Source organism: Scatophagus argus, chromosome 24, assembly GCF_020382885.2.
Source record: "Scatophagus argus isolate fScaArg1 chromosome 24, fScaArg1.pri, whole genome shotgun sequence".
Lineage (NCBI taxonomy): Eukaryota > Metazoa > Chordata > Actinopteri > Scatophagidae > Scatophagus > Scatophagus argus.
In genome coordinates, this window is record NC_058516.1 from 9381342 (window position 1) to 9403285 (window position 21944).

General features: G+C 41.2%; 1 protein-coding gene across 3 annotated transcripts in view; it reads left to right on the plus strand.

Moving 5' to 3' along the window:
* LOC124055589 (interleukin-1 receptor accessory protein-like 1) overlaps positions 1-21944 on the plus strand; it is a 258111-nt gene that overhangs the window by 174393 nt on the left and 61774 nt on the right. For all 3 annotated transcript variants that reach the window (XM_046382514.1, XM_046382513.1, XM_046382515.1), the window contains exon 7: positions 4800-4874. In XM_046382514.1, coding sequence (XP_046238470.1) covers positions 4800-4874 — 75 coding nt within the window. The remainder of the gene's footprint in view (positions 1-4799; positions 4875-21944) is intronic.

Here is a 21944-nt window from a genome sequence, read left to right on the forward strand (position 1 = left end):
ACTGTCCTCCATCAAATAGATGCAGATTTCACAATATTACAGTGAAATTCTGAAATATTTTTTATGTATGCGCACATTAGCATTTAACTGTTCTGTCATTTTTTCAAGTCACTGACTATGATTGACATTTAGAAAAGTAAATCAGTCCAATTGTGATTTGATACCTGCAGCACGGAGGGAGTCGACACTAAAAAAGAAACATTTTGGTTGGTTTGTTTGGCTTGTTTATGACTGTTTCCTTCTCAAAGTTGCTCTAAGGCTGCTTTCATATATTTTCTCCTCGCACTGCATTTTTTTCTTTCACAGTTTCAAGCTCTCACACACAGACACATTCTCTCTCTCACACACACACACACACAAACACACCTCTCCTCTTAATCTATATCTGCTGAAGTGGTCTTTAATGAGGTGTGAACAGAAGACCACAACCCTCTCCCTCCCCCTCTCCCTTTTTCATCTTCCCCTCTCTCTCACCCATGAGAGCGACCGAAGCAGTCGGACAGAGCGACTAAGACACACAGCGAGAGACGGACTGATAGGGGTGGGCAGAGAGAAGACGACGGTCGAGTTAATGGGAGAGAACGGGGTCCTTTTTTTTCTGTTTCATTACTCCATCTCCCCATCCATCATCATGTGATCACAGCGGGAGCAGATCACAGGGCCTGTGAGGGACACTTTAAAGATTTTTTCCTCAGCTTATACCAACGTCAGGCGTTTCAGTGTTTGCACGTGCAGGGCTGTGTGTGTTTGCGTGCGTGTCATGTGTTTGTGTGCAGGGAAGCAGGTCAGGCTGGATGTGTTGCTAACCCTTCAGCGAAAAGCCTGCCCACTCCCACTCATAATAAAACACCACAGTATTATGGTTTTGTTGTGGAAGACCAGCCAGCTCCACTAATGCATCTCGAATGTGTGAGTATGTATGTGTGTGTGTCTGTTTGCATGCCTTCCAGCATGATGGCATCCCTCAGATGAACAGCATATCAGCAGCCTGTCCTTGATTTGGATGAAGGGCAGTATTTCCACTCGAGTTAAACAGTCCTCTCCTACTTTTTTACCTTAAGCTTTAAAATGGACTTGTTAAAAAATGCGCCGGGACTTTGATTACCTCCCAGCTTCGGGATTTCACCTTCAGCTGTCTCAGTGCAACCTGCAAATCAAAAGCCAGATTCACATTTGAATGAGGGGGAGCCTTGTTACCTGCCCAGACGCTGCTTTAAAAAAAAAAAAGGGAAATACATCCATTTTCTTAGCTTCGATTGCAAAGTGAGGTTACCACAGTGAACAGTGTGGCATGCCTTTTTAATTGAGACTCAATAGAGTAATCTTGTTTGCCCAGATTAAATTCTGGAGTTGGGAATTGTTACAGGTGAAGGACACAGGAGATTAAGTCAGTTCCAAGGATAGTAAAATGGCAGAAGCAGCAGATAACACAGCAGCAGCATGTGTTCCCTCTGGTTTTAACAGAAATTGGCTGGGATGCCTGGAGAGCCTTTATGTGGGACGCGCAAACAGTGCCTGTAATATTGGAAAGGTATTATATGAGAAAATACTTTATCATAAAGTCACTGAGTTTCTATAACTGAAAATGTCTTACTTAAAGATATGATTTTTGCCCCGAAAATGAAACTTCAGTCATTACCCACCCCCATGCTGACCGAAAGTCTTGTGAAGTTCTTAAGTCCGTGAAACATTTCTGGAGCAAAAAAGCTTTGCGGTATTCTCAGATGAAACTGCGCACTTGTTTTAAAATATTTAAAACTATGGGGGAGGGGGGCACTGGTTTATCAACTACAGTGAACATTTTGTCTTTGTGTAAATAACTAATCTTTTCTTATCAGTTTTGCATCTCTTGACATCTGGAGACTTGGATTAAACCAGATAAGCTACAAAAGCCAATTTATGTTTTTCTTTCTTTTTTCTACTTATTTTTTGATGATCTTTTTCTCAAGAAAAGGCATAGTTGCGAGGAACAACTTTAAAGCTTTCAGGTTATTTTCAACCCGTGCTGTGTTTTCCACTTCCAACATCCTGCCAGTCGATTGCATAACTTTAAACTCTATCATGCATTCCTGCCTCCAGGTGCTACTGAGAGCGGTTGTTTCTTTATAATGCATAACGCTTGGCCAGTGAACAGAAGAAGTGATTAAAGTGTCCATTTGACATGAAGAAAAATGCTTATACAGTTCTGCAGTTGCACATACAGCATGTTTGGATCTTAGTTGGATTTGGGTAATTATCGCAGTTATTCTGTTTTATTCAGTATCAAAGGGATTCTGTGTTCTTCTTGTTTTATCATTAATGCAAATATATAATGAATAACTTTCACATTAACTTTGACATTATAAGCAACGAGCTATGGCTCCATGTTTGATGTTTGTATCCCCAGCTGAGTTCTCTCTTCATGTTACTATAAATACATGCAGCCACATCTCTGCACGTGCACCATTTTCTCTGCACATTCAGCATTGTCTTGACAAACCATCAGTGTGGAAAAATCTCATCTTTTTTTTTCTTTTCAAGTCATAATGAAACAAAATAATCTAAGCATATTTCATCAAGAAAAAGGTAATTAAGGTAATGAGATTTCTTAACAGCACTGAAACATGGCAGGCACAGGGAACGGCATTAATACGTTATGGTTCTTTTCTGAATTCCTAATTAATGAGCTCACATAAGCATGTTTTTCCCCCTTTGCTTTGAGCCCACTCCTCTTAAAGGCGGGATCCTTCATGTGAGGCCACAATACGGTTATGTCTTTCAATTGATGGTGGTCAGTGAATGATGAAAGTGTTTCTCCCGTTATCATGAGTCAGTGAACACCACCCACTGACAGAATGACATGTCCTCATAGCAACATGACTGAACTGGTCGATTGCCAATACGTTACGTACATTACATAAGTTAAGCATGTTACGCAGGTTAAAAATAATCCACAGGCGGTGTTGGAGTACCAGTGTTTTTATGGTAATTCACTGTATATATTTATGTCCCTGCATTACTTTTCGCAGTAGGAAAGCAGTATACAGCATTACTAACAGGATTTTGGTAATATTATATTTACTTTACCAAAAAGTAATGCATTTGGATCCAGCCAGTATAATAAATATCTGTGAAAATGATAAATCTAATATTGAGTATCTTCTGATTGTTAGCTGTCAACTGGAAATCCCAACATGCATGATCAGAAGCTTTTTGTCTGACTGAAGGTATTTAGAGAGTAACTCACCCAAGAGTCGTCACAGTTGACTCATGGACATATCAACTCAGCCTGACCTCGTCTCTATCCAGACTTTGTCACCGTTATGCTAGGTCATCCGACTTCCTCTTGTGGCCACCATCATTGCTACAATGGCCACAAGAGGTCACCATTTAATAATAAACATAAATATGGATCATACTAAGCTGCTTGCAGAGACGACCTACAAGACATTTTCCCCATGAGGACTGCCTGGAAGCAAACTTGTGTCTTTGGCTGACTGCCTTTGAAATAAGAAGAACATCCAAGCAAATCAAGAACTGCCAAGAGGAAAAGTGAAGGCAAAATATCTGCACGCTGTGTATGGCCCCTGTGTTTTTAAATATTTCACCAATAGATTTTGATATTTTGACTTGATTGGCTCAAGAGACACGACTGCTCAGTTTTTCTCCAAGATGACGCCTTTGCAAAGCTCAAAGTCTTAACGCCTTCCATAGTATCATAGTTGCATAAGGATTGTGCAAATCATGTGAAATACTGCATGTCAGGAACAAAGGAACAATCTGCAGTTGTTGGGATGATGAGAAGTTCAGGGCAAAGCAGCCCATGTAGCCAACACTGTCTGCGGTGTGAGTTATATCACCTGAGAACTGGAGTGTGGAGGAACGGCTTTACCTGAACTTGGAAAGCTTTTCTCCATTCTGCAGCTCGATCCTCTCAATAAAACTTGGCTCGTCTTTCGTGGTTCATCTCGGCGATCTCCGCACCAGTCAAACCACAAGTCATTTGTACTGAAACAAGCCTCAACCCTCCGAGTATTTCCAAGCAAGCAGAGATAGAAAATCTCCCCGATGCCACTTTGAAGACTAGAACCAATTAGGGAATCGTTATAATGAGGAGCCTCTAAGTGCACGTCTTTTGTTACCCAGCAGCTGTCTAATTGGAGTTGGAATATTTTTCGAAGGGAGCTGGGACAACGACTGTTCCAGTGTTACTGTGATACACTTTTAAATCAGCAACTCATACACGGCTGACATTTTGACAGTGTATCCCACTTTGCTTGTGCAGAAGGTTTTATTTTTCTTTCACAGTTTTTTTTTTTTTTTTTTTAATATTAGTGTTATTTTAATAGATACTCACATTTAGTATGTCAGGACATTCTGATTTTCCAGTTATATCAGCAGTACACAGCTGAAAATATTGCATCTCCTGCAGCTACTCTTAACCTTCCCATGCCCACTGCAGCTGTGAGTGATTTTTACCTTAGGGTATACTGTAGATTCAGAAATGGTTGACTAGATACACAGCTGCTGTATATACAGTACCGTTTGTAATGCAGTCCATGTCAAAGCCATACTTGAATTGAAGCAGCAGCTGCTTTGAAAGCATGTGCATTGATGTTTAAAGCTTTGAATGGGTAATTCTGAGTCATAGTAATTTATCCATTCTTTTTTCCTCTTTAAATATTACATTTCTATGTATTTGTTCCCATCTTTAATGCAGCCTGGTCTTTAATGAATAAATCATACTCCCACTGTCCACGGGGGGAGACAGATGTGGAATTTAATGTGCTCCTCCTTTCTCTCTGTTTGTCTTTTCACAGCTCCCCTGACAGACAAGCCGCCAAAAATCCTCTCGCCTTCAGAGAACCAAATGAGTGTCATAGAGATGGCAATAGGTAAGGAAACATGTTTCATTCCCCACACTGATAGATTATCTGTCGACGGAACATGCCGCTTCACACTTGTGGCGTGTGCCAGCTCGTCACAATGGCATTGCTTTAGATTTCTAGATTAAGTTGATTGTAGCCAATGCAAGTTAGGCGCCGTCGTACTTAACTGTGGCTTTGGTTTAACCGATATATGTTGGTTTCTTCCTTGTTGTGCATACATGGCGGGACTCTTTTAGGGATTAAGTGATATTAGTAAATAGTCATAATGGTTTTCTGGTGTGTAAATTCTTTCTTTATCACATCTGCCATTATTTGATGATAATTGAGACAGGCCTCTATTTCTAATTTTCACTGTTTTTATCCAGTATTTGATTTATCCTATTTTAGTAAGATCGTTCTGTCATGCTCCCAATTTTGTTGTTTTTCCTATTTGCTGCAAACTCAACACATCCTCTGTTTTTACCCTTCGTTTTGATAATTCAAGCATTATTTCAAGACACATTCAGTATGTGATACAAAAGTGCAAATTTAGTCAAATGCTGTTCAACAAACTCAGTGACATCAGCTACTTGTCTGCACCTCTGAATTTAACAATTTTCAGGGGAACAAAACTCACTTGCTCCTAACCAGATAGTTTTACTTTTGCACAGGTTTTCAGATATATCTCAGATTTCTTTTATAATGATCCCTTTCCGGTGTCCTGTGCTGGCACCTTGTAAAAAAAATCGTGTTGGAATGTTTCGAGCAATTGTGCTCTATTGATCTCCTGTGCCTTCCTGTTAGTTTCATTTGTGTTTCAGATCAGACTTAAAGTAACTGAATGGTGTTCAGTGGAAGGTTTTCAGTTACGGCTCCTCTCTATCTCTGCACCTTTGTGAATAGACCTTGAGTTTTAATCATGATAGATGACAAAAAGATGAGTCATTCAACACGATTGTGTATTAAGAAGTAAACGATTCAGTGGGCATGAAAACCATGTCCTCGGGCTTTTTTTTTCCCTCCTGTCCTATGGAGTGTCGTCTCACTGTAGTCGCACTGATCACATCTATCCTGCATATCTTTTGCGACGTGGATGCAGCTTGTGTTTGTCGAGCTGTAATGAGTCAGTAGTGAATCAAAGCTCGACTTTTTGTGAAACCACAGATAATCCTCCCTCACATTATCTTCAAGTTTATAATGCTAGCTTTACTTCAAATAAGCGCCGTGGCTGCCTCAGAATGGTGGTCTTTTGTTTGTCTTGCCGGCTTTTGGTGCTCATGGGAAAATTCCCGCTGTGTGCCTTACTGGGCGAAAGCTCAGCTGTTGGTGAAACAGAAAATGGGTCATGATGAAGGCTTCCTTTGAAGTAAATTTGTTATGGGTGTTAAACACAACTGGCTTGCAGAGGTAAAAGGTGGTAATCAGAAAATAGGTGCAAATCATTGTAGCTTTAAATTGATGGTGGATAAAAGCCTTTCAGGTTCTTTTCGTCTGATTAAGTGTTTCATAGTGAATGATGGTGAATTTTAAAATCCATTACCTGATTGCTGACCAACCAGACAGTGAAAGTCCAAAGAAAAGAAGCATATTGCTTATTTTCAGCTTGATATTTATTGTAATTGTATTTTCGATGTACTTTTGTTCACTGTTAGAGATTTTCAGTTGTTTGGTCTCTCTAGACTTTCATCTCCTTTGCTACAGGAACTCTGATTGAATTTTCATCTTGATGTTACCTTTCATTAGATGGGGATTTGAAGGAATATTTTTGCCATGCTCCTCCCTCTGCTTCTGCACCCAGTGACGTTCCCCGCAGCCTGAGCAGCTCTGCGTACATAATATATGAGCATCTATTTGATTCTCTGCCTGTACAAGCCCCTATCACTTCTTCTTAGTGTTTGGCTAGCATGCTCTTGTCATCTACTGAGAGCCCAGTCAAACGTATCCTTTCACAGTTGTGGCACTTTAGAAAGAATTTTAATATTCATTCCCTCATGAAATATAGAAGCATAAATGGCTTCGACTGACAGTTAATTAGGCAGGTGAGAGGGAGAAAGCAGGGAGAGCAGGGAAAGGCGAACGTGGAGGGACTCTCTTCTAGCTCTTGTTGTGGAACTCGAGGGGTGAACAGAGAGAAATGGGTAATTTCTATATGGATGGCCCCAGTTAATCAGTGCACACTTTTCATTTGTGGCCCACTCCCTTTTTTGTCTCCTCATGGACGTGGTTACTCAGTTATAATTGGTTAAATTTAAAACGCTTTAATAAAACATGTTGTGTAAATGCTCCTCTCAGCCCTCAGTCGGCACGTCTTCTCACTGCTTCATCTGTGGGACAGATGGGATAAAGTTTGGGCCTGCAATTCACTCTGATGGTCCAATGCTCCCTCTGTCTGTGCAGATGTAAAATAATTGACTGCAGCCTAGCCAAGCAGACTAACTGCAGCTCATGCCTGTTTCTGGCAGAGCGCTAATGTGTACGATTTGCAAACACTGGGAGTGAATTGTGAGTGAATGTGCAAAAGAAAATGTTTACGGCAGTTCTGTGTTCTTGAGTGGAACCCAAACAGGGATCCAAACTGACTCGCAGAAACAAACCCGCCCCTTTAGCCTTTATTCTGCTGCCAGGTTCGATTTGTTATTAAGCTGTTTTCTATGCAGGGCTGATGTGTCACTTGTGGGCCTACCTATCCTGACATTTTATTTCAGGCTAGATTGAATTTACAACCATCGTGGCCTCTGTTTGTGAAATTCATTCTGGGAATACCAGGCAAGTTGACCTGTGATCTTGATTGGCTGTTAAAACTTCAGAACCTTTTGAGTGCCTCCGCCCTCGGGATATCACACTTCATCTCCCGACACTTGACATAACGACGTAGCAATTTTTCTGAAATTGCAGTGGAGAGAACATGGGATGATGGTGTCAGAGCCTCTTTGTTAAATTCTTCCACAATCCACTTTTAAGCTTCCACATTAATGCTTAACAGAGCAACTATGTGTTGTACTATTATACATCATTAATCTGTAATATTCGATCCATCCCAAGAGTTGTTCCATGTCAGAGTATTTGAATTGATTTTTCTGGTATTTTCACTCTCCCCAAAACTACATTGTCTTTTTGTCCTCTTGCACCTCAGTTAGTGATTTGCTATGCATTTCCACAAAGCTTTTTGGGACCCTTCAGGGTATGGGAGTGAATTTTTTGTTTTCAGTCATAGATGTGCAATAGCTCACCAGCAAATTGTGAAAACAGGAAATGGTGAAAAGGTCACAGATACACCCCCATTTCAAAACGCAGCCACCATATAGGTGCTGTCCACGGACAAATGATCTTTTTCTTTCTCCCTGCATAGGTGTAGCCTACCATTGTTCTACTTTGTGATTATGAAAACAAAATAAATAGAGATTGAGCAATGCAAACGGCGTTCTTGAAATGACAGTTAAAAATCAGTATCACTTCCTCTCAGTTAGACTCTTTGTGCGACGCAGCCTCTCCATAACAATCTGACAGTCTGCACTCCTCTCAGAGGTTGAGCTTCTTCATTTGTTAGCTGGTGAATAATAACACTGTAAACTGTGACTTGCTCTTAAGTCACTCATCGCTAGGAGCTGCATTGTATAATGATGTGAACAGAGGGCACCTCAGAACAAAACCATTATTATTCCAAATTGAGTCGGCAGCTGCATCAAATTGTAATTTGCAGTCCTTTGATAATGATGGGGATAGCCACATCAATATGCTGTTATTCCGGTGCATGCCAGGTCGCTATGAGACTCCCATTTCCTTTAAACTGATATTGACACCCTCACATTAAGCTTAAAATCTAAATGGAGAGACAAATTCAGATCCTTCTCGCAGTAAATTTTACTTGTGCACCGTTAGTAAGAAATGATGAACTGCACTCAGACAGTAGACAAAATGTCAACTTTCTCCAGACTGTTAGAATGTGCTTGAAACTCAGTCCAGCAGATGGATGTGAAATGTATAACCTTTACTTGACTTTATCAATCTATGAATGTTGATTATCCCATTATCCTGGAACAGATTTCTTCCTGTAGCTGTATGGATTTGATCTTCTACTGGTGTGATGATTGGGATCCTTTTGCATTGATTCAAGCATAGTTTTCTAAATTGAATGATTAATATTGATGTCTTGGATGTCCTGCTGACAGTCTGCCATGGGATGAAGGCACACCATGCCACAGATGGGTAGACACATATGATAGATCATGTTCAAGGTAAATATCAAGAGTCCTGGAGAGATGATGCAAACGTCGAAGGGCCAAGAAGACATAATGATCACAAGAGTTTATTGATTTCTTTTTTCTGTTTATTTTTCACACTTGTGTCATGTATTGTCTTCATAGGACACCTGCCCACTTTGCAGCTCAACTTGTTGAGCACATAAAAGCACATTCAATACATTAAACATGAAATACAGAATTTCACACAGCATGCTAATTGCACAACCAGTTTGTTAAGAACCAAACCTCTGACACAAGCCTAAACAAACCAAACTAAACTGGCACCAGACAGAAAAGGTGTAAAAACATTCAAAGGTTTCAGCCAAGTTTATGTCTGTAGTAAAGGCCTAATTTACATAATGGTACAATAAAAATACTTCAAATAAAACTTTGAAATGAAACATAAAAAGTTTGACCTTAAAGCCTGCACAGCTTGGCTTGAATGTGTGCAGAATTTGCACTTCTCATTGATGAGACTCCTTATGTTTGATTTCACTTTAACCCCAAATGCAGTCTGGAACTAGACTCGAGTGCTAAAGCCACTCACCAGTCTTTATGGCACAGATACAAGCAGCACCTGCTGATATTTTCTCTAGTTTTAAATTAAACACATCTTTAAAATCAAACTCTATACAATGCAGCAGCTTGGTGTTGCGATAGGTACATTCTGCCAGCAGGGAAACGTGACCTAGCTCGTACGTATTGAACCACCAGACACATTTTAGTTTCACAACGAAGAGTCTCACACAGCATGGACTCAGCAACACCTATTCCCAATATCAGGCACGCTCTCTCTCACATATACTCCCCATTCATCCCTCTAAATGTCACAAGCTCGGCAGAACGCTCCAACGATGCCAAAGGTTGAGAGGCCTTAGGATCAATATTACATCATTTCTCTCAATTAGGGCATTATTTATTCCCCTCAAGTTATTGTACATCTGCGAGTGATCCTATCTGCATTCCTGGCAAGTCTCCAGATGAGTCAAGGCCCTGGAGGGAATAGAAGACAGAGTGAGATAAAGATGAAGAGAGAAGAGGAAAAAGAATGAGAGGGAAATGAAGGTAGAGGGAGTTTGGGCAAAGAGTCAGAGGAAGGAGGAAAAAGTGAGCAAGATCATTTAAGATTCACAGAGGGGATGAAATATGATGGTGTCTTACCTTGACTTATTACAGATGAAAGTGGATGCAAGGCAGCACACTGTCCCAAATGGTTAATATGCCCTGCAGCGTGGAGGCATAAATCGTGACTGTCATATTTGGCGAAGGGGGTTGCTGGTGGTGATTGGAGGGGATTCTTGGCAAAGGAATGCTCCCATTAGTGTTTTACATAAGTACGGTAATGAGGGGGACAATCACGAGATCTGATCGCCCCGCTGGACCACAAGAAGATCATTTTCCCCAACGGTTGATGAAGTTCGCCAGAGCAGACCACAGGGCAGATACCAAGTTCACATTTTTAGATTGCGATTCACCTCAAAAGTCAAGCTATTGTCCCACATTGACCGCTCTACGCTCTGCTTCCTGTCAGCGACTCCCACCTGCAGCTTTGTACCTGTCTCTGCAAGCTAAGAGGAAAAATGGCTGAAGGCGTTTTCTCTCCTTAGCACAAAATAGCATCAAGAACTGGCCAAGGCACTTGAGTATTAAGATACACTGCCTCTTGTCTGCACCAACACTGCTTCCCGTGTCTGGGCAGACTCATTAATCATAAATTGGGCTTTGGCATGTAGTTTACAGAAAGTATGGTTTGTCATTTTCTATTTTTAAATGTAAGTGCTCCGTTGCTGCTTTGCACCTGCATACAGGCCCACAGGAAGGTTGCAAGACTTCTGCCTTTGTCAGATTCATATCATAGCAGATCAATAGATTATGAAACTGTTTTGAGGAGGCCGGCTGACTAGCAGATGCAAGAACAGGCTTTTCATGAAACATCTAAGGTGCACACTGATACCAATAGAGTACTATAAATACAACGTGCCAGCCTGTTGCAGTAGTAGGCCAATCACATTTTGCATTAAATTCAAGAATTTCTATTTTAATACAACAATCTCTTTAGTGCTTTCAGGTTTGCTTCAGCACAGTGTAACTTTTCAGCTAAAGTTTTTGGGGTTATCATGTGATTTTGCTTTATTTAGCCTTCCCTTGACTCCCATCTGTCGTGCTTCTACGGCACATGTACGAACTGAGTGCAGCCTATGCCGTTTTTATGCTGTTGCACCATCAACAGATGTGTATTTCAAGTCTGAGCTAGAATTTAAAATTAAAAACACTCCCTCACCATGCACACATACACAGACACTGTGCTCTCTCCTTCCTTGCCGTCACGTATTAGTAGCTTTTCCGCTATACCCTGCATCTGATAGTCAACTTGGGATAAACACCGACATATGGACTACAGACAGCAAGAAGACTCATTCAGTGACTTGTTCAGCATTGTCTGACAGCTTGCTACCCAAAGGCCACCTGCTTTAAAATTAAACTCACATTTTACTGTGGCAGTTAAGCACAGTGATTTTCACAGCCATTAGATTAGCTCTCAGTGTAAGCTGAACAAGGTGGTGTCTCCTTGTTCTGATGGCAGACTCTATTCAACTTCAGCTACCAGCAAGCGAGACCTTTGTCAGTTGGAATTGCAGAAAATGTTTTAATCTAATTTTTTTGGGTTGTTTACTGCCTTTTTTCTTTAAAGTTCTGTCTCACCACTGGATTATGTTGATCTTTTTTTTCCCCTGGAAGTGCTATCACAAGCAGAGTAGCTTGTTTTTTTTTCAGGCACTCTCCCTTAAAGCCAATTCCACAGCAAAGCTCACAGCCAAAATGCAAACCCTGCAAACTTTCTCCTCATCGTCATTCCCTTGGCAGCGCCTGTGCATTGCCCGGTTGAACTAATTGCCCTTGCAGTATGTCCAGCCAAACAGGTGGCTATATTGGTTTCCTTCTGGCTGCATTTATGTGACTGTGCATCCAGGTTGGACTGAGATGACAGTGCCTCCTCTTCGCCCTGGAGCACGACCTTGGTTTGGCGATGCTCCCTTTGCACTGTCTTTGGTCTCACATTGGTCTTTTGGGCCAACTTCTGATTGTGTATGTGTGTGTGTCTCTGAGAGACAGAGACAGGAAGAGATAGGGGAGCCTCTGATGTCTATCCAAAGAGCTAGAGGGCCAGGATTACGGTCGGGAGGGGGAGGGAGATGACAGTGGCAACAAACTTTGGCAAATGACATATAAGAATACATGAGCGCACAGATCTGCAATATGATGCCATGATGTAGCATATTCACACAGATATGTGCACATACAGTTAAAATGCAGTATTTTTCAAACAAGCAGTATCAGGAACAAATGTTCAGCATTCACACAAACAGCCACACATTCACACTGACACACACACACAAAGGTCTTATGCAGCTTTTACCACCTCATACTGTCACCTCAAGGGATTTATATGTGCTAAAGCAATCTGGTATGGTCAGATTTGTCTCTCTGCACACTGTATCCGTATGCTTTGTGTTGGTCCATTGTATCTACAGCTGCGGTCCTGTGTTTGGTCTGTGGGCGGTCATGCAACAGGGAATATGAATGTGTCAGATGAAATGTTGCGGATATTTGTCTCATAACCGCTATGAGTCAGGCAACACCTTGCTTCTACCTCGGGTAAAGGAACAGTATTTTTTCCTCAGCAGTGGGAGGGATTATAACACGCTCACGTAGGCCCTGACCACTCTGCAGACCAAAATAGAATAAAATAGAACATAGATAATAGAATACAGAGTAGAGTTGTCCTCATACAATGACATCAGGTTCCTGATATGCAATATGATGGCATTTAACTAACCGGTGAGTGATTAGTGCCCACTGTCATTTCAAGTATATCTATTTATCTAACTATCTAAATGTAATTATTTTCTCTTTGTTCTTCCTGCTGTGCTCTTCCACGTATCCCCCCCATAGACATTAATATTACATTTATTTTGTATTTATTTATTAATTTGTTCTGTTGTGTATCTCTATCAGAAATACAGTAGTACAGTTATATTCTTTTGAATACTCACCTGAGGAATTTCTGAGGACTCTTAATTTGTATGATTTGTACTAATCCTACTAATCCATCATAAAACAAATACAATAAATTCAAAATTATTTGAATTATTTGAAAGAATTTGTACTTTTTTGAATTATTATTACATACATATGATGTTGTCCTATATATGCTAACAAATGCATAATTATATTATACAAAATTAAGTCCCCTTTCTTGTTTGTTTGTTTGTTTTACTGGTGTGTTGCATGATGTTGCATTGTGGGAGAAAAGATTCCATCAACAGTACCCTCAGTGCATACAAGCTGGAATTGGTTGGTGGGCTCACTTTTGTCATTTTTAACACACAGCTGAATACAATCAGCACATTGAGTAGTGCGCAGTTGGGACATAACTTATGAGCAGGCAGATCCTCCTCCAGCATTCTGGGTGAGAGTCACAAGATGTACTTGCCAGCATGAAATTGAAAATTGTTACTTCACGGTTCGACCTATTGCTTTTGGAAGGGACCAAAATGTTCTCAACAATGAAACCAAAGTGCCCAGAAAATAGTTAATGGTAAAAAAAAAAAAAAAAAGAAAGAAAGAAAGAAAACAGATTTAGTTTCTTTTCCTGATTCCTGCTGAGAGAGACTACAGCGATTATGCCAGCTGTCTTGGCAGCACTCAGGTTTAATCTCTGAGACTGAGGTTAACCATAACATGGAAGCCTCGCTCTCTTCTTTAGCAAACACACACCAGACTATTCATTCTCCCTGCAAACCACAGGCCAGAGAGAAGACACTGAGCATCCATGCAGTGACAGAGAACTCATATTGATTTCGATTATGACAGTGACATAGTACATAGTTAAGACAAAAGGATTTTTAGAGGACATGTACATCAGTGGGTTCCTGGTTCCTGGTTAGCTGCTGAATCTGGTGGAAAGGCATCAACATATTTTTCAGAATTTTCTTTGTTTCTCCTTTATTTCCCCCATAAAATAGTTCGCAGGACTGGATTGCGTAATGCTCTTCTGTTCATTACATGCAGTATCTCTAGATTTTGCACAATATCTAATTACTGTATCTCCACCAGCACCCCATCTTTGTGCCCAGGGGCATGATGGTCCTAAAATCAGGATTGGTCAGGCGCGTTGCCAGTACGTTGCTATCTTAATGCTGCAGCTAGCAGTTGCGCAACTGGCCAACAAAAACATAGTTTGAAGTCAATGGCACAGTATTTTCCTGCTATTTGAAGGGCACACTGTTCAGATAGTAAGATGCACCTACACCGGCACACTAATGTTACTGCACCAGAATGGAATGAGAGAGGACACACTTATTGTTTTCATTCATGTCATGCCCAAAACAGACCCTCGATTAATTAAGAGACTAAACACAACCACTTTGCGTCTTGGGCCTTACTTTCTGCCCAGATATTGTACTGACAGAAAGAGCTGGACATGTCCTGACTGCACAAGAAGAGACACAGTCCTGTCCTATCATTTGGCTGTCAAAGCTCTCTTATGGCAGTTTGGTTTAGTATAGGCAAATAAAACTGCTTGCTTAAGGTCAAGCAGAAGGTTGACATCATGGTTTTATGCACCCTGTCTGGCACATTTTCACTGATTTCGTTTTTTTTTTGTTTGTTTGTTTTGTTCTTTTTTTTAAATAGCTGGGCAGTTTTGCTTCCTTGCACACACACGACTCACACAAGTACATTAAAACAGACAGGAAAGGCATACAAACAGCTCATTCTCTTATTCTTCATTCTTTTTGTTTATCACTTTTACCATGATTTCTTTTTCATCTCCTCCCCCTCTCTGACACTCGCAATATTCAGACAAATAATCATGCAGGACTAATGCTTCCATATCCAGCCATTATCATCCAGAACCCACGCTGTCACTCAACACAGAGATCCTCTGATTACCCGAGTCGTTCAGTGTGCTTCTTCTAAATGGAATGTATTATTCTCGATGCAAAAGGTTTATACAGTAAGTGTGGTCGTTAAAAAATCTCCACACAAATTAAATAGATCAAAACTTCATCACAAAACATTTCCTTCATCCAGCAGTCAAAGAGCAAATGGAGAAATCACCGAAACGATGGCTCAATGTGCTGCCACGTCTCCTCCCCCAGCAGCCGCCAAGAAGAGAAAATTAATGATTGAAGAGTGCGCATCTTCCTGACACCACATACATATTTTTTTGGTAATGAAGTCTTTCCAACTTTCAAAAAAGCAAAAAAAAAACCAAAAAAAAAAAACAGTTATCTCTCACTGCCACTGTTAAAGTGCAAAAGTGCCCGGTGCAGCTTTACTAAAAAGCGTGAAAGTCAGTGCTCACGCTTACACCAAGAGACGTCTCGAGTTCAGTTCATTTGGAAACTAGAAGTAGAACTTGGCCGAGCTGATTATAAATTCAAAGTGGCATCAAAGTATCATAAATAAATCAAACTTTAGAGAAAAAGCATCACCGAAGCAAAATTTGGATTGTATTGATGCCACTGGGGAAATTTATTTTTGCATGGCATTTATGCCTAAATAGTAGGCCCACTTCATAATACTGAGTTGTAGTCCAGTCAAAAAGCTGCCTTCACTCAGTGGTAGGTAGAGTAGATAAGTAAGGTCTTCCCAAGATAAGCTTAATTAGCCAATTTCATGGAAGAAGCAGGTGGCACTGATATTTAGCACTCTCAGTTTTTTGGATGTGTGAAAGCAAAACAGCACTAACCTATCAACACCAGGCAGCTCCAGAGTCCCCGGGCTGTGACGCTGGTTGTTGCCAAGTTGTCCCTGTGTGTGTGTGTGTGTGTGTGCGAGTGCATGTTTGTGAGAGCATTCTATGTGTGCATGTAGATGTGTCTGTAGTGCACTATTGTGCAAGCTGACTGTGTGCGCTCGCATGTGTGTTTATGGAGTGTGTGGATTGTCCCAGTTTAGGAGACCCAGAACTATGAGTCATCAACTAATAAAGCAGGAGGCGAAGGGGTGGGCGGGGGTGAAATAGAGAGAGGCAACATGCCTGCGTGACTGTCAGCGCAGTATGTGTTCATGGTTTTTGTTCTTGTGGTGTGTGCGTGTGTGTTTTCTTGTATTTTAATGTGTGTTAATAAAGAAGATGAGGCACAGTAAGAGTGACTGCAAACCACTGGGCCAGCTGTGTTAGCGCTTTTGCTACTGTAGCTGGTGCCCTTGTAAGTATTGAATGCTGAAACAATGTTGCATCCACTTATCGCATCCCCTGTCAAAGATGCAAATTGTGTCCTCAGTGGTCCTCATATTTGTTCTCACTCTCCCTGTCTCTTATGACAACAGTGTCCGAGGCAGCACAGTAGCTGCAGTGTTATCAGCAGCTGTGGATCTTCCAGCTGATGCTCCTAACCTTTGCTGCTTTCACGTCGATGCTTCGTACATGGCTACCACTAGAATAAAAGAGACAATTTATGTTAGTTTCTGCTCTGCACTGTTTGTTCAGTTGAAGCTTATAGTTCATTAGTCACCATTAAATACAATTTATGTTGTTGTCAGTGTCCTGCAGAAATCTCTGTTAATTATAATGGAGTCCAATTTCTGTGTGATGGACTAGTTTCAACATGGAATTCAGAGTAATAGAGCAAAGCTACGTGTAGCTGTTTACCCATGTTGTTAAATAACAACATAATGTATCAGTTTTGGAATCAAGTAGCGTCATAGATAGCACCGACATCGAGGCATCGAGCTCAACCGTCAAGCTGTCAGTCTATGAGTAGGATATTAATAAAGAAAGCTTTGAATATTATAGACCACATCTTTTCACTTCACTAACTGGCCGGTTTGTGCCATTTTCTACACTATTTGAAATCAGAACACAGCAACGGCACACAAAAATTGTGCCAACTTATTGAACAATGAGAATTGGACGACTGGTCTGAGGCACAGGGACCTGAGAGAACCAAGTCTGTTTTTATTATGTATTTTTTTCTGCCCAGTATGGACTTCAACTGCAGTCCTCAGCCAAAATTTGCAATTCTTCCTGTAACAGAACAAAACATATATATTTGTTTGTCATTACTAAAAAACTGCAGGCTGGTAACATAAGCATATTTTCCACATGGTTTGGTATGACTGTGGGCTGTATACTCCCCAAGCACTAGTTACAGTATATAAGTATGTACAGAACTGTATGTGTTATTGCTTATTTAGGCATGTTTTAGTATTTACTATTTTGTTAAGGTCATATATTATCAGCTCCTGTATTTCCAACATGACATGAAGGCAGCATGTCTGACAGCTGACTGAGAGGAAGCTGAATATCACACACACTCAGAGCAGGAGGCCACTTTTCACAGAATTTCCCTGAATCTGACAATAGGTTACGGCTTTTGCTGTATTGATTTTTCCCTGTCAGACAGGATGTCCACTCGACACATTCTGACAGGTTGTCATGATTGTTACCATCTGAACTTGGCCTTTACCAGCTAATGGTACTTCTTATTTTCTGAAGGTGGGTAATAATGTCAGCTAAACGTCAGTCATGCTGAAAAAAAAAAAAAAAAAAGTTGGAGTTAGAGGTGCAAGGTTTTGCTGGACTGAAGGCATGACTGTCGGCAGCTCAGTCCAAAAGCTTTCAATGACATGTTTATGGACCTGTGACCAAAACTGACTGCTATGAAATTAAGTTATCTTTACAGCATTTCAGTAACAGTGAGTCAGCCACATGTAAACTTGACATGGAGTATTGGATCACCAGTGTTTGGCCTTGGGCAGCAGCTATTCCTACTAATAAAGATTGTCTGAATTAATTCTGATGTCAGAATTAACAGCTCAAAACATCTTATCCTGAAATGGAAGTGACTTTTATATCAATGTCTCTACAGTGATCTGACATTGCTGGAGTTTTGTTCAGGAAGACCAACCAAGATAAGCCTTCACATACCGCACACTGTACTTCCATCAGAGAAATCCATCTTAAAACAAGTGTGTCTTCTCTGGAGGGCATACAAATCAAGGGCATACATCATATTACTACGTCATTTTTTTTTATTTTCTATCCACACAAGTGGATGACTCATCGGGCGAAAGGCAGATCCAAAACATCCCCAAAGGCACGGACGGCAAACACTGAATCAAATTGGATCGTGCTGTTCATGTGCGCACGCGGAGTTCTGCGGCGTTTACGCTTTAATTGAGACGGGTGCATGCGTACACAGCAGCATCACATCTTTACGTCTCCATGTCGTTTTTGTCAGAGAGTATAATGCAGCGATCTACGCTCATCCAGCAGCCGTCAGTCTGACAGTCGCTCTACTGTCATCCCACGTCTGGTGGAGAGTACCAACGCACGCAACCTCCTGGGGTGCTTTGTATTTGAAGATGTGTGTGCGCCTGAGTGAGATCACTGCACACAGCGAAGTGATTGGAAAAGCACAGAGTGAAGTGGAGAACGGTAGACGGCCGCCACAGGGCCGCTTTATATCGGCCACGGGGGTGGGTTTCATATTACAATATAATGGCATTGGTTCAACCCACTTAATGAGCCACATCATTTCTTATGTTCAAATAGGGCTCTCAGAAATTAAAAAATGAAAAGATATGAAGGAATTGTTGAGTTAATGACTAGCTCTTACTGTATATTGCCATTGCCTTAAGCGTGAGGGAAAAAATAGGAACTGTTCCTTTAATGGCTGAGTGCAAAAAGGTGTCGGGGAGACAAAGTAAAGCTCTGGTTTCTGAATAAAAAAAAAAAATCAGCCAGGAGTTCAACTTGAACTTTGAAGAAGTTCTGCTTACTCGCTCCGATCTTGCGTGATTTACAGTATCTGCTGTAGCTCCACCTTCACATCCATATGGATGAATCTGCCTCCTTTAGGAGACTTAATTTGCATCGGGGCTGTCCCTGTTTATCATTTTTCCATCGTTGCTGAATTTGCATAGATCAACAGATTCCAGTCGCCGCTTTTCGAGCTCTTCCTCAGGTAGATTATGAATCCCAAGGACTTGACTGTTCTTCAAAGCAGCAGAGCCAGCTCTGTTTTGACTGACCAGCTAACATAGCTCCCAGGCTTCAGTGGTTTGTTCTCCTTTGGGTTATTTTTGGGTCTCTTTTTTTATGGAATTTAAGTTTTGCCTGTCCTACTTACTGCATTCCCCAAAGTGAATTCGAGGCCTTTTTCAGCCTGATCCAGATTTCTCTCCCTCTTTCTCTCTCGCTCTTCCCGACTCCCTCCTCAGCCATCTGTTCATGCTTGTGGCATCTCTCTATCTGTCTTCCCTCCCTGCCATATTTCACTCTTCTCATCTCAACTCTCCCAACATTTTATCCTTGCTCCCTCTTGTGCAGTGTATTTCTTTGCTGTCTTTCCCATGTTTGTATCACACAAATTAACAGCCTTTGTGGCTCCTTTCTCACAGGCATTTGTGGTTTCTCTTTCACTCTCTCTGGTGGCATTGGACATTACTCTCTACGTGTACCTGTAATGTGACTTCTCTCTGTGTCTCTGTTGGACTCCTCATTGTGATGATTTCCTTCAGGTGAAAGGAATGGCTGTATCTGTATTTCTGTACAGTGTTTGCTACACTGAGAAACATCTAATATCTCTCAACAGTTCATGTTTAACGACAGCAAACCGTGCAATTACAAATCACAAATCACAACGTGCCCTCTCATTCAGCCTAATATTTGCTAATCATGCAATAAAAAGGCAATGTCAGCCATGTATTTGCAAGGCTCACATATTATTTCCACTGCCCCAGAGTGAGCAAACTAGTGCTCAGAACTTCCCTTGTTGAGCTTTAAATGCTTCCATAAAGCACTGTCCTTTGAGAACATAAGACCGACCGTTGGCATTATTCTGTGCCAAGTATTGATGTCCATTTAATTTGTCTATCGATTGTGAGTGTATTTTTAACATCTGGCACACTGAGTCCCTCATTGCATGATTCATTTTGTAAACATAGTGAATATTGTTTCAGAAGGCTGATATCTCTCCCTGCATCATCTTTGTGTGTGTGCGTCTGTGAGTGTGTGTGGGTGTCTATGTGTGTTTGTGTGAGGGCACATCGGGTTTTGATTGACAGGTGAGGGGATGCGCATCAGCAGGTACTTCTGATCCATGTTGTGGGATGATGTCATCACCCACGTTACAACCTACAAACTGCAGAAGCTGTTGCCATGGAGATCCTTTTTTTCTTTTTTTTTTTATTCTAGCAGTGAAATGCGGTCAGAGCCTCAAGCAGCGAAACGACTGTGTCAACCTGAATAAAGGCGAAGGGCAGCGCAGTAGACTGCTTGAGTATCTTTGGCTTTATATATCTGGGTGTGTTTGTATGCTGAAATGCGTATGCTTTTTAGACATTTCTGCACTTGACATCCCACCACCACCACCACCAGACAGTCCACAAGCAGCAGTGTAATGTCTGATTTACGCTACGCAGAGTCTTGTCCCACACGGTCTGTTGATTTGAAATAAATGGATACTGTTTACAGTAAAAGTCAAAGGAACAGCCGAGGTCTTTGAGCTGTATTGCCCCCCGCCCGTCAGTGAGGCTTTTGAAGGCTGTGAAATCTGCCAGTCCACCAGATGTATTAATGTCATGTTGGATTAGTCAATTGTCATGCTGTGTAATCGCAATGTGATCGCAATGCGCTTCAGTTATTTTAATGCTGATGTTAAAGGAAGCACGGATGATTGTTGCAGCCATCACAGGTTGTAAACAAACAAATAAAAAGGACTTAGAGGTTAGCTGTTGGGAATTTCTGCTGAAACACATGGACAAAACAGAATTGTTATATCAGTTAATGTTACCGGCATTTGCAGCCAAGAGGTTTGTATCATTTTAATAACAAGGCTCATTCACACTCAGGCAATAAAACATATCATTTTATATACATGAATATTCACTTTGCCTGCACTTAACCTTTCATTTGCTCTCTCATGCCCTTTCTCTGGTTTTTATGCAGCCTCTCTTGCACACTCTCACAGCTCTTCTTCCTCCTCTGTTATTGCCATCTGCCGCGACATTAAGTCTCTTTTGATCAGCACGGGGTAACCATCAATTACACATGCGAGTGCAAATGCATGCACAACTTAATGGACTGCACTTTCACTGGATTTAGACGCGTTGTTTTCTGAAGCGCCTGATACTAATTACGACTTCATTTTGTCACACTGTGTGAAAGATAATGGTGCCCAATGTTTGTCCCCAAATCTTTGCTGCAGTTATAGCCTAATGTTAATCAATTTCACTGCGGAGGCAAACAATGGAGAATGAGCCTCTTATACAGCTAAGGTCACCAAACAATAGAATGAAAACAAAAGAAACTTCTCCAGCCTCAGTTAGTTGTTTGGCACTGTAGCTAGGGAAACACAGAGCTTTCATGAATTGCTAAATATGCGTCATAACCACCTTCTGTGTATGCAGAGAAAGGATTCCCTATTCTGATGGACAATTAAACATAATTACACATATTAGAGGAAAAATGTCCATCTTTTCCCATGTTGGATTTTTTAAATGGTTAACATAACAATAACAATCAAGTGTAAATATAAGATAAGGTGTGACTCCCTTGAAACTACAACTGTATCTAACGTGGAAAGTGCATTTTGCCTCTGTGAACATAGCCTCCCTCAGGTGTTCAGAGCCATGGCTCGTCCCTCATGTGTCATACCATGACACCATACCGGAGGTCTCCATCACCTTAATGGGCTGTTAAGCATCATTACAGTCTCCATGACTTTAGCTAAAACACAGCCAAGGTTATCGATTCAAGGTTTTCCAGCGGGTGCGTTCGTCACAGGACACAATAGCGACTGATTTAGAAAGCGATGGAAGGGAGGGTAAGCATTAGTCA